We start from the raw sequence: 12,821 nt of genomic DNA, 5'->3' as shown, positions 1-12,821 counted from the left end.
TGCTTAATTCATATCATACCCTGTGCCTATGCTAAAACCATTCTGGAGGGTTTTTGAACTGTTATTTACTGCTGAAAGTTGGACACTTTTTCAAGCTTCCTTCCTTATGAGAAAGAAATCAAAGATATAGTTATGACATTTATAATTGTTGAATATAAAACTGAAGACTCAATTTTTTATGAACGAAACGTTTCCTAAAGTGTTCCTTTCTGACAATTTTGACCGGTGTAAAGTTACTGAGCGAAATACCTTGAATTATACCAAATTATTTATTTATTTACAGGATCTTCCCTAGCAAACTATACCCCAAAAAGTGCTGGAGAATTCCAACCCGGTATAACGAGAACCGTTCAACTCGCTGTTCCTGTCAAGCCCGATGTGACTGAAGTAGAAAATATTCTCGAAGTAGTGGAAGAAGCCAAGCCGTTCAGCTCTGGTACTAACGCAGATATACTTTTTTAACACAATTTTTTACTGAAAGTATTTGTATATTGAATTCCATCAGCCACATTCCAGTATTGAAAACTATCACATCTTTTGGAAACGTTTACAAGTTTGTATATTTATATCTACATTGTGTTAGTGTGTGTTATGTAAGGGTTTATGTATGATTTCTGTTCGTTATCCAAAAAAAAGCAAAGTCAACTTGTTGGCCCAGAAAACTTTAGCAACGAATAATATTTTAAAGGTACAACCTCATGATTTTTTACGTAATTTCCATCCACTTTTCTCTACTAGTCATCTTCTTTTTCTATTTTAAACTCCTCACCTGCGTCATAAATATGTTGAGAAAAAAATTATGCCGAAATTTTTGAAAATGTTTTGAACTATATTTACAGGATCAGAAAAATGCAGAAATAATGGATTTTCTATTGTGATCAACGGACAATGAGAAATGATACAGAAACTCTTTTTATTATAAAACTAATTGTGAAACTGCTTTAATATTTTATTTAAGTAATTTTAATTGATAATTCTAAGCGCCTATCTCATAAGAATTAATTGTACTGATAAATCCATTTTCATTGTATATTTTCATTTTACATTTTATTCTAGCTTTAGGATTCAATTTTGTCATTGATAATCTGTGATTCGAAGAATAATGTAAAGGACCAACACAGCCGAGTCGTCCCATTTTGCTTCTTTTAAATGTAGCCTGCTTATGTTTCCTTCAAACTGAATATATGATATACATAAAAATGTTCAGTGTTTTTACCTGTCTGTGAAAATGATCAAGCCTCTAGAAGTCTTGACAACTGTCTATAGCTATAGCTGAAGTTTATGGACAATAAAACCTTGAAAAATTTCAGAAAGCAAATCATTTGACAAAAGATATTAATTTCCCTAATCAACAAATGTTTTTGATAATATAATTACGTGATGAACTCCTATCTTGAAGTTAGGTAACGAAATTATACATGGAATGTTCAAAAATTAAAGTGAATGTTTGAATTTCGCGGGATACGATTTTTTTATGTTGGTACACTCGTCTCGAACATATGTTCACTGTCTCACTATTCAGTTTGTACCCAAAAAGAGGTAAAATTTCACTTAGATAGAACACTGTCATCCTCAATGGTGGACATCGATGTTTCGGAATAAAACACTTGTCTTATTACTTCCTCAGCCTCAATCTGGATAGCATAACAAGATAAAGCAATTAATTCATTCATAAAACTATGATTGTCACAAAAGAGTTAAATCTAGTGGACGACAGTACGTAATGACATTAATTCGCTTATTTAATCAAATCCCAGCCAAAAGAATCTTGCTTAAATTGAAAGGGGTATATTTTTACGAGAGATTAATCTATGGGAAAAAAAGTTATTTTTTGTATGTTTCCTCAGAGGTGATAAAGAGACTTTTCATGTAGTTTCTTCAAGGGGTTGAGTTCAATTTTATCTATCATTGAAGAGTTTTGATTTTATGTATATTTGATAGTTTTGAAGATATTTCTTTTATTGTATATCTGAATGTCGTTTTTTTCAAGTGATTGCCACTAAAAAACTCTTTTGTAGAGGATTTTATAATGAACACACAAGTACTAACTCATTTTATCATACTACCTGGAAAATTATACAAAACTGTACTGATTGACCCAGGGTTCTCTCAAGGATCAGTTATTGGACCATTCCTGATCTTAATTCGCATAATGGAGCTCATCTCATCTTATATACTGATGACACCTCTCTTTAGTATTTCACAAATGTCAAATTCCACATGAAAGTTCTTGCAATCAACTATTATCAAACATGAATTACTTATTCTTGAATTTTCATGATAGACAAAAACTTGTCCAACTCATGAGACTGGTATTAGAGAGAAATGATGCACAAAAACAACGTGATTGAGTTTCTTGGAGTATACATTGGGCAGGAAACTAAATTTCAAAATTCACTCTGATCAGATGGACACAGAACAAAGCCAAATGCTTTTATCGAGTCTAGGCTCCATATGAAATATATTTCTGGGGTGTTCCACTTCATTTGAATTCTTTGAGATCAGAAGAGTTGTTCATCCTGCAGAAATTATTTTAAAAAATTCGAAATAACAGCTCTTTCTTCTCTTTTTATGAAGGAATTGTGCCTTTACGTTTTCAAAATCAATTCTCAATTTTAGTTGAACAAAAATTATTATTCTGGATCATTAAGGCAAATGTACGTACTTTATGCACTTTGAAAACCATTTGGACAACAGATCTTCAACAAATTGGATGCTGCTAACATTCATGAATATTAGAAAAAAAAATAAAGACTTTCTTGGTACTCAACTAATACTATTCACTATCTAACTTTAAATAATCCCAAACGTCATTGACTTGTATATAAATTGTATAATATGTAACTTATGTATATCCTATACAATTTTTATGTAGTGTCTCTGAAGTAAATATTTTGGAAAATATTTCTAATTTTTCTCTTTCACGTGATTAGCTTGAATTAAATTTTGAAATACTGTTTTATATTTTCTTATTAGTCAGTGGGCTATGGTTGAAGACTGGCAGTAAACAAATCGAAATTTCCTGCATATGCAATTGGCAATACAACTAAAAGAGTCAACCTTCAATTTTGGTAGGGGCACGCTTGCAGACCGGTTTCAGGCTCATTAGCCACTCGTCAGTGCAAGATAGTGACCATCATCGACCTAAAGTCAATGATAGCTGACGAGTCATCCTGATTTCATCCAGGTTTGGAGACCAGCTCCCCTACCCTTTTGGCTGATTATTGGCCTTGAGAGGGACCAATGGGTACACAGCTGATAGATGACGGCATGAAGTCCTTAGACATCAGTGCCGCCCTTCACGGGATACCCCTACCTGGCTGGGGTGGGATGGATGAGAAAGTTGTTCATCCGTTAACGGGGGACATGAGGGCCTCATTCGACAGAGTGTCGGGGCCTTCTATATCGGGAGGGGTCGTCTACAGCATAATCCGTCGCTTCCCTAACTAACGGGTTTTCATGAGTTTCCGTTCTTTCAAAAACTCTCTCATTCCTCGACTGGATGGACTGCCGAATGGAGGCAGCTGCAAATCTCTGCGGATGGCTTCGTTCCGCACGAACCAAGGAGCATTCACAATTATCCTGATTAACTTGTTTTGCAACCTTTCCAGAATGGAAATGTTGGACGGAGCCGCTTGTCCCCAGACGCCTGAAGCATACATGATGACAGGCTTGAACATCGTGTTGTAGATCATGATTTTGTTCTTCGTGCTCATTTTTGATTTTCTGTTGATCAGAGGGTACAGACTGGCTATCCGACCCTCGATATTAGACTTAACGCACATGATGTGCGGGTTCCAAGTGAGCCTACGGTCCATTAGAAGGCCGAAGTACTTTACCCACGCTTGCCAGTCAATCTGCCTTCCAGAGATTCTCACTTTTCTGGCCGGAGAAGATAGTAATCTTCCCATGGTTATCGCCTGAGTCTTTTCCGGGTTTACTCGGATCTTCCAATCGAGGTACCAGCGCTCAAGGTCGTCCAATGCACGTTGCATGTAGACGACGCCGAGCTCTCGACCCATGGAAGATGAGAGAAGAGCCGTGTCATCGGCGTACAGGGATATCTTCACTCGCTCGGGCCTAGGCAGGTCGCTGGCAGCGTTGTGCTGATCATTACAATTGTAATGATTTCATTACAATTCACTTCTATCATTACATCATTACGTACATTTCAAAATATAGCTAAAGTCATTACATTTCCTGAATCTAATCAAGGTCACGTCACAGATGACTTCTGCGGTCAGGTCACATCCATTTTGAGAAGAAGTATGCTGAGATTGCTAAGAGACATCTGTTATCTGTTGAGAAATGATAATTGACAGTTGAGTAACACCCAAACTAGAGAGAGAAAGAGAAATAACAGACAGTGGACAGTGAAACCTGTCACAAACTGGCATCAGTGATCAGTGACATCTGACTCTTAACCTGAACTCTGACCACTGTCACTGTCACCACTGACAGTGACATGCTAGTTTTATCTTTGATACATGTTTTACGTGAAGTATTTCAGTTTGATTTTGCACGAAAAAATAAATAATTTTTTTATTATAATATAATGTGTTTTATTTTTGAATGTTCACCCATTTTCAATCTTTTATTTTTTAAAACGGCTAAATATGAAAATTGAGTCATTTAAATATAGGGTTTCTCTCCATTACACCAAGTTTATGTTGGCAACATCAACTGTCATTACAATTCATTACATTTTCACAGGTTTGATCAGTACAAAAGTTTTTCCTGTCAGCACAACCCTGGTCGCTGGTGTAGAGTATATACAGCGTCGGAGAGAGCACGGCCCCCTGTGGCACCACAGCGAAGATCTCTCTGCTATCAGACAGAGAGCCCTCTACTCTGACCTGAAAAGTTATGTCTTTCAGGAAAGACCCGATCCACCGTATCAGGCCCCGAGGTAGGTCGAACGCGTTTAGTTTGTGCAGAAGGCCTTCCGTGCCATACTCGATCGAAGGCCTTCGAGATGTCTAAAAGCACAATGTGCACTTTTTTGTTAGCGTTGAGCTCGCTGATGGTGTTTTCGACCAATTGAAAATCGAAATTCTTTCAGAGTATTTCAATCCTCGTCTTAAGTTGGAGCGAACAACAAAAATGTCACTCCATCTAGTGGACGAGGTACTAACCAACTGCATATCCGAAATTTGCCCGATTCCTCTGAATAAGGAAGAAAAGCTTTCTTATTAGTCAATGGGCTATGCTTGAAGACCGGCAGTAAACAAAACTAAAGAAATGAACTTTAAATGTTCAAGCCAGTCTCGGATATACTTAGACAGTAGGTTGAATGGCCTGACGCCTATCACAAAACAACAACTCCGCTGGCTATTACCACGAACCGGGTTGGATTATATGCGACAGGCGTCAGTGTGATAATCTTCACAGAAAATTTCCTACATATGCAATTGGCAATACAACTAAAAGAGACGCCCCTCAATTTTGGAAGGGGCACACTTGCAGACCGTTTTCGGGTTCATTAGCTACTCATCAGTACAGGAATGTGGCCATTATCGACCTAAAGTCGAAATTCTTTCAGAGAAGGACGAGGAATTAAATACTCTGAAACAATTTTGATTTTCAATTATGGGATATCATTGACTTTAGGTCGATGATGACCACTATCTTGCACTAACGAGTGGCTAATGAGCCCAAAACCGGTCTGCAAGTGTGCCCATTCCAAAATTGAAGGTCGACTCTTTCAGTTGTATTGCCAATTGCATATGCAGGAACATTTAACGTTCATTTCTTTTTAGAACTGTTTTATATTGTTGGGAAATATATTATAAGTACAACGTCTATCATATTAGTGTTTACGCCAAAAATGAAAATTTATCATTCAATAAATGCAATAAAATTTTTAAGTTTAAATTTCGCGCTAAAACACTCCAAAATGCCATGGCTTCGCTTGTTACGTCACGTTCGAGTAGACTACATGTAAACACTAGAAGCTCTTCCATAAATTTGATGATAACTATTATTAAATATGAATTCAAAAACATACCGGTGCTGTGCAGTCCCTCAGTGTACTAATACTTCAATAAAAACTCCGAACAAGTTATTTGTGTTCCTCCCGTACAAAAAAACAACACGAACCAAGTGGCTTAAACTTGCAAGACGAGAATCAACGGGAATATTACCCAGTACTCAGCTTTATTTTTGTGAAGATCACTTCGACGTAAGTATTTGCCTAAATTTGTAGATTATAAACCGGTAATATCTTAGTCGAGGATTAAATTCATTAATGAATAAACTTTTTTGAGGTTAGGTTTCATCTTTCATCCTTGTCGTGTATCATAGTAAGTATTTTATTTCGATTTTAGTTGCCAAATGATATGGAAAACTATATGCAATATCATTTGATGGGGTCAGTGTCGCAGATCCGTATGAAACAGGGGTGTATTCCCACAAAATTCAGCTGTCAACCCGACAGGAGAAAACGTACCTCTGATACAACAAAACGACAATATATTCTCAAAAAACAAAGAAAGATGACAATTGAACAATGTGAGAAAGAAGTAGAAGAAAGAAGCACTATTGCTAAAAAACAATTGAAACTTGAAGAGGCTTCATTTGGAAGTTCAGGTATCAACTTATTTTTCATTTCAGTCATAGAGATTGAAAAAGTATATAAATTATACTTATGATATAGAATATGAAAGATTCAAACTGGCGGAAAATTCATAGTATTTGATAAGTGACCTTTTGCTGTTAAAAAGTTTCAGGGTATTATTTTTTTTTGAGTAGGAACTTGGTGATCTTCTTAGGAGTACCTAATTTATTTTTATTCTTTTTAGTTTTGCAACCAAGTGTTTCCCAAGAAGATGTACGTAAGACTGCAAACAAATGTATTCAAGTACACATGACATATAAGTTCAGAAGTAAAGCCATTCAAACGGCTGATTAATTTACAAAACTCAATAATTGAATAAAACTAGATATATATTTCATAATAGAGATTTTTATTTATGTACCCAAACCTTATATAATAATTTGATGTATTATGAACTTTCACGGCCGTTGATATCTGCGTGAAAGCTATTTTCCGGGTTTTTTGGCCGTGGTTTGCAGGTTTTTAGCCTGACATTTCGTTTACTACTGCTGTATACATGCTCAAAGACGAAATATTACCTCAATAGGTTTTTTCATTAAACGATAAATAATACTGTCGTCCGGATTGAACCGCGTCTGTAATTTTCATCTTTCGGCTTTGAAGCCATTTTCAAGAACCACTTGAAACTACATGGCTCGCGAACGGGATCGTTATCTCCCTCACTGGCTGCAAAAGAACACTGACCACTTTGTTGTTTGGGACACCTTTCATGCTGTTGGTCAGGTACAAAGTAGAGGTTCCGTAACAGGTAACCGGTCTGCCGGAAATTGATTCTTGACTTCCTGACATGAGTTACTTTCAGATGTGTTGCAAGACAACAATGACCTCCATGATTACGGCAGTCCCTGCGAATCATCTGACTTTCAAGACAGTCCGCACGCTTTGCAATTTCAATGGCTTCACGAATTATCCTGACCTGAAGATTTTTCTCCATAGCATTGGTTTTGGTGTTTTTGAAGCTTCTTGTTTGACCTGTTTCAAGGTTCAACAGCTAGTTCATCTTCATAGGCTCTGTTGGAAATTCTTCTATTGATCTGGCCGATGTGAATTCTGGAGCAAGTAGAACATGTTATTTCGTAAATGCCCTGTGCTTCATATCGTGTCCTTGGATGCTCGTAAAAAAGTGGAGATTTGATTGTTAGCTTTACTTTGTTGATAACTCCATGGATGTGAGGGGAGAAAAGCTTTTGTCTGGTCAGTCTGTTCATCGAGTAATTCGGGTGTGGGGTTAGAGTTTTCTGTCGTTGAATGGTTCTTTGAATTTGGGAGAGGGGATAGTCGTTTTAGTGAAAGGCAGCTTTGAGTTTATAGTGTCTTGGATCTGTTGTGGTTGTCAGTGATTTTTATAGAACGGTGTATGAGAGAATTCAAAACGGAACTTAGCTGGGCAGAATGATGATGGGACTTAGCAATGAGATAGTGATTGTTATGGGTAGGTTTTTGTTGACAGTGTGTGGGAAGGAGTTGTTGGACTGTGTAATGAGAACGTCCAGGAATGGAAGTGAGTTATTATTTTCGACTTCCAGGTCGACTTTAGGTCGGAGTGTAAGGAGTTGATAGATAGATATTTATTTGATCATGATATGTATAAAATACATTTATGACAAGTCAGAAAAACAAATAGGTGCAAGGTACAAAGTTTTCTATAAAATAAAATGAACAGTAAAATTTGTAACAAGTTTACAAGGTACATTATAACATATTCAAATTAAGTGTGGAGGTTCGGCGAGCATCTTCTTTGCGTCAGAAGTGTGTCTACGCACATGTTCTAAATAATATTCTGAAGTGGAATAAAAACAGTTTTTTAAAGTATTTTTTTTACCTTTTTAAAACAAAACATTCATATTTTCAATATTGGCAGGAAGTGCATTATACAATTTAAAATCATAGCAGTTTTTTTGTGAATTCCTCAGCCTGAAACGTTGAGGTCTAATAAAATTGCTGTTACGTGTATCATGATTGCATAAACTGGATTGCTTGGGAAACAAGGGGGCCCTTTTGTGAATATCCAATAGGCTTGAGTAAACATACAAAGAAGGCACCGACATAATTTCATTAGTGATGAATGATTCACTGCAAGAATCCCTAAAACCGATTCCAGCAAGAATTCTCAGAGCTTTTTTCTGTAATATTAAAATGCATTGGGCATCACTAGAATTTCCCCAAAGTAAAATACCATAAGAAATGTGAGACTGAATAAGCGAGCAAAATACTATTTTCAACGTAGTGAAATTTGTTATTGGTTTCAGCTGTCTAAGTAAAAATAAGGCACTCGATAGTTTACTTTTCAAACTTGAAATGTGGCTTGACCAATTTAGCCTATTGTCCAGAATAAATCCCAGTAATTTGACACACTCGAATTCAGGTAATGGCAGAGCCATAGAAACAATCATGTTTTGTGATTTTTCCTTACTCATAATGAGTTTGTTGACACTGAAACAGTGCTCCGCTTTTTCTTGTATTTCCATAGACTTATCAACAAGAGCTGAATAATTCCTAGAAGAGTATATCAAGGATGTGTCGTCAGCAAATAGTACACTGTGACATGGCTTCATATAGTTGTAAAAATCATTGATGTAAATAACGAACAAAAGCGGGCCCGAAACCGATCCCTGCGGTACACCTAGGTCAATCGGCCTCAGCTCAGAAAATGTATTGTTATAAAAAACTCTCTGGAAACGATTATTCAGGTAAGTTTCAATCAAACCCAAAGGAGTAACTCTTACACCATAATATGAGTTTTTCGAGCAAAATGATGTGGGAAACCCCACAACTATGCCTCTGACAACGCTCATAGTAGCATCGGTGGTAGAGCAGTTTTCGCGAAAACCAAATTGATAACTGCAAAAATAATTGCTGATTTCGAAATATTTGGCGAGTCTTTTCTTGATTAATTTTTCAATGATTTTTGAAAAGATACTTATAATAGAAATAGGTCTGTAGTTATCGACAATTTCTTTGTTACCTTTCTTGTGGAGAGGTATCACTTTTCAATATTTGAAGATGTTAGGAAAATTACCTGATTTAAAGATTAGAGTTATCAAATTGGTTGATGTTCTTTCCCAAAAACTAATCTCTTGTAATACGAAGAAACAATAATGGATTCTAGCAAGGGATTGAGACAATGAGGTTTTGTTGGTGAAGCTTTGTTTGGTGTGCAATAAGTTAGCTTTCCAAAATTAAACTACAGAGTTGGTTTGAGTTCACATATACCTTCCAGTTACTAATCAGCAACCTAACTATCCCTGAAGTCAGGAAAAGAATTATTTGAGTCAAATCAATCAGTAATACAAGAAACTAAACAAGATTCTGTTACTAGAGACTATCTGGATCTGGCTACAAATAAATTTATTTCGCTCAATTTAATAAAAGGTACTTATATACACGAATTTTCAGAACTTTTTGTCAATTATTCTTACATATTTTATATAAAATTCCGTCACCAGTTACTGGAAAAGCAACAGGGTGCAATTGAATTTGTAATCAATTTCCTTCAGTTACTATCACAGGAACTTTAAAACAACTGGAAATTTTTCTCTCACATTCACCTGGACTTCTGCAAGTTCATCTAGTTCAACGAGTTTCTCCTTCAAACTTTTGAGAGCCTAAAATATAAATAGATAAAAAGTACACTTATGTACTTCATCAATATTTTTTGTGGTCAATGACCAAAATCTTACCCCTAAAAATTTTCCCTGTGCCACTGCATTATTTTCCGCTATCTCAGTCTTCAATTTCATGAGGTCAACAGCAGATACTCCAGTATAATTCGCTACTATATTATTATGCAACCTTACGCTAATATCACCAGTTTCATCTTCCACCTTAATCACTAAATGAAATTCATCATCAATTATAGTCATCTTCTCCACTATTGATTTGAATTTGCCTCTTATCTTGAATTTGTCATTAGTGATGTTTGGCATATTTTTAACGAGATCATCTATTGTCCATAATTTTGGTTCTGACACACCATTTTCCCTATCGATTTTATCTAAATGTGCATCAATATCTAGATCTTCGAACACATCATTCTCTAGTTCCAAACTGTCCGATAAATCTACCACTTCTTGATTATTCTCTGAAGTGGTAGGTTTACAAACAGTCTCCAGGTTTGCGGAAGTTTTATTCACAGCTTCGACTCCCGTGGCAATAACTGGTTCTGGGATAACTATATTTTCAAACTCGCTATCGCTAATTTCCATATCGTCGAACGACATATCTGGAGTTTTATTAGTTTTCCTCCTTTTAGCTTGCGTCTCTTCAAAATCTCTCTCAACTTCCATCAGAATAGCTAATTCTTCATTCATTCTTTGTTCTTCTAATTCATGATAATCAATCTCGTCTCTAGTCAACTGAACAGTATTTCTAAGATTGTTCCTTACTTCTGTCGAATTACGGATTGAGTTCATAGGTTTTGGTGCATTATTCCATGAATTACTTGTGTTCACATTCATGGCATTGGAAGTTGGTTGGTGGTTCAATGAAGGATGCTGAAAGCTTGTGTTACTATTATTTTGAGTAGTGCTGGAAATATTTGAAGCCATCCCTAAAAATGTCAAAATTTGTTACCTGCATTGATTCTGCATACAAAAGTTCATTACAAATAATATCAAATCTGTAGTAGGTAGTCTTAAGAATAGCCAACACAAAATTTTACTCACACCGCTTAGGTGGGCTGAGAAATTTGTATTTTAACACACAGCTGAAGCTACTAGTATTAAATCCATATGATGTTCAGTTAACCCGAACCCTCAAAAGACATGTGTACAAATGTCACAGCTGTAGGACTATTAGTTTGTGGGATAGCACATTTTAAATGAAGCAACTTTTGATAAGTTATTGGAGCATTTGAAGAACGAAATTGCCGAAAAAAGGGCCCCATTTCAAGAAAAAGATAGTGCTGTTTCATCATCGTGTAAGAAATCAATGAAAACGATGGCAAAATAACATGAATTGGGCTTCAAATTGCTTCCGCATCCACCACATTCAGCAGATCTAGCCCCCAGCGACTTTTTTTCTTTTCTCAGAACTGAAGAGGATGCTTGCTGGAAGAAAGTTTGTCGTCAATGAAGAGCTAATTGCTATAGTAGGTGTCATACACTATTAGATATATAAGTAGTACCTACCACTTTAAAATCAAAAGTGTCAAGGAACATGTTAAAATTAACTAATCAACTTTGGACAGAAATTTTGATTTCACACTGTATGTTGGAAAATGATATCCATTGGCCAGACTACATTTAGTTGCAGAGATGCAATATATAAAAAACGTTTTCTTGCATATTGATTTCAGATACATGAAAATCTACCTGTTTCACTGACCATGCCCATATTAGCACTCAATAAACTTTCTTGAATAGTCAAAGGGGTGGGATTCAATGGAAGTTTCAAATGTTTGGCCAGTATATTTTCAGCTGCATTTTCAACAACTAAACTATCGACTTCTCCTCCGAAAACCTTCACGTTTTTTTCTTCAAGAATCAATCTTCCTCTCCTAACATCAATAGGACCCATCAGTTTTATTTTGATTCCAGGTGGAAGATTAAGGTTTAAACATTGAATGGGTGTCAATTCCATAGCTTCCACTTGCTGTACTCCATCAGTTAGAGTCAGCAATAGTACCCTTTTAGAAGATTCTGCTTCTTGTTCAACATTCTTTGGAATGCCGTTTCTGATTCTCTGGATTTGCCAATATTTTGGTTTGGAAATATCGACGACATACATCAGTTGTAGGGAGTAGTTGCCAGTTAAAGTAAATTTTATTTTACTAGATAAATCTGAAGGTAGTGAAGGAACTTCCACTTCTCGCAAGTCCAGCAACAACCACTGTTCGAATACACTGTATTGGAGGTCTTTGAGAGAATAAGTTGCTGGAAGATTTTCCTCTTTGCACCATTCTATACAACTTTCCAACCAAGGCCGGGAGAGAAGTATTTGATGGGACTTGAAAAAACTTTCAATCATATTTATTTCATTCATTATGACGATATGTCAGATTTAATTATTTCGATTCCTGACTTATCATTTTTTGAGCTGGAATCTCACATATTTCTAAATAACTAAAAGTAAACTTAAAATTCGCGGCGTGAAAAACATTTAACCTTCCAAATTTGACAAATAAATAAGTTTCTTCTTCTCTGACTTTTACTTTAGTGGCTTGGTTATTTAGGATATTCAGGCAGGTAACCATCAGTAGGGTCAT

General features: G+C 36.0%; 3 protein-coding genes across 3 annotated transcripts in view; 2 read left to right on the top strand and 1 right to left on the bottom strand.

Moving 5' to 3' along the window:
* bif (protein phosphatase 1-binding protein bifocal) overlaps window positions 1-1,200 on the top strand; it is a 62,550-nt gene extending 61,350 nt beyond the window's left edge. Inside the window, exon 4 of the mRNA XM_074183102.1 lies at window positions 284-1,200. Coding sequence (XP_074039203.1) covers window positions 284-462 — 179 coding nt within the window. The 3' untranslated portion in view covers window positions 463-1,200. The remainder of the gene's footprint in view (window positions 1-283) is intronic.
* A 4,704-nt stretch (window positions 1,201-5,904) lies between these two features.
* Window positions 5,905-6,956, top strand: LOC111508095 (uncharacterized). The gene is made up of 3 exons (XM_023163515.2): window positions 5,905-6,181; window positions 6,327-6,588; window positions 6,801-6,956. The coding sequence occupies exons 1-3, from the start codon at window positions 5,990-5,992 to the stop codon at window positions 6,908-6,910; spliced, it is 564 nt and encodes a 187-aa protein (XP_023019283.2). The 5' UTR covers window positions 5,905-5,989; the 3' UTR covers window positions 6,911-6,956.
* Window positions 6,957-9,947: 2,991 nt separating this feature from the next.
* LOC111510435 (uncharacterized) lies at window positions 9,948-12,746 on the bottom strand. The gene is made up of 3 exons (XM_023166353.2): window positions 11,929-12,746; window positions 10,297-11,165; window positions 9,948-10,221 (listed from the first exon to the last, which is right to left on the bottom strand). The coding sequence occupies exons 1-3, from the start codon at window positions 12,596-12,598 to the stop codon at window positions 10,120-10,122; spliced, it is 1,641 nt and encodes a 546-aa protein (XP_023022121.2). The 5' UTR covers window positions 12,599-12,746; the 3' UTR covers window positions 9,948-10,119.
* Between the last annotated feature and the right edge of the window lie 75 nt (window positions 12,747-12,821).

The sequence above is a fragment of the Leptinotarsa decemlineata genome, unplaced genomic scaffold, assembly GCF_025532065.1.
Source record: "Leptinotarsa decemlineata unplaced genomic scaffold, Ldec_3_MD MMD2_tig00026330_RagTag_RagTag, whole genome shotgun sequence".
Taxonomy (NCBI): Eukaryota; Metazoa; Arthropoda; class Insecta; order Coleoptera; family Chrysomelidae; genus Leptinotarsa; species Leptinotarsa decemlineata.
This window is presented reverse-complemented; position numbering and strand designations above follow the sequence as displayed.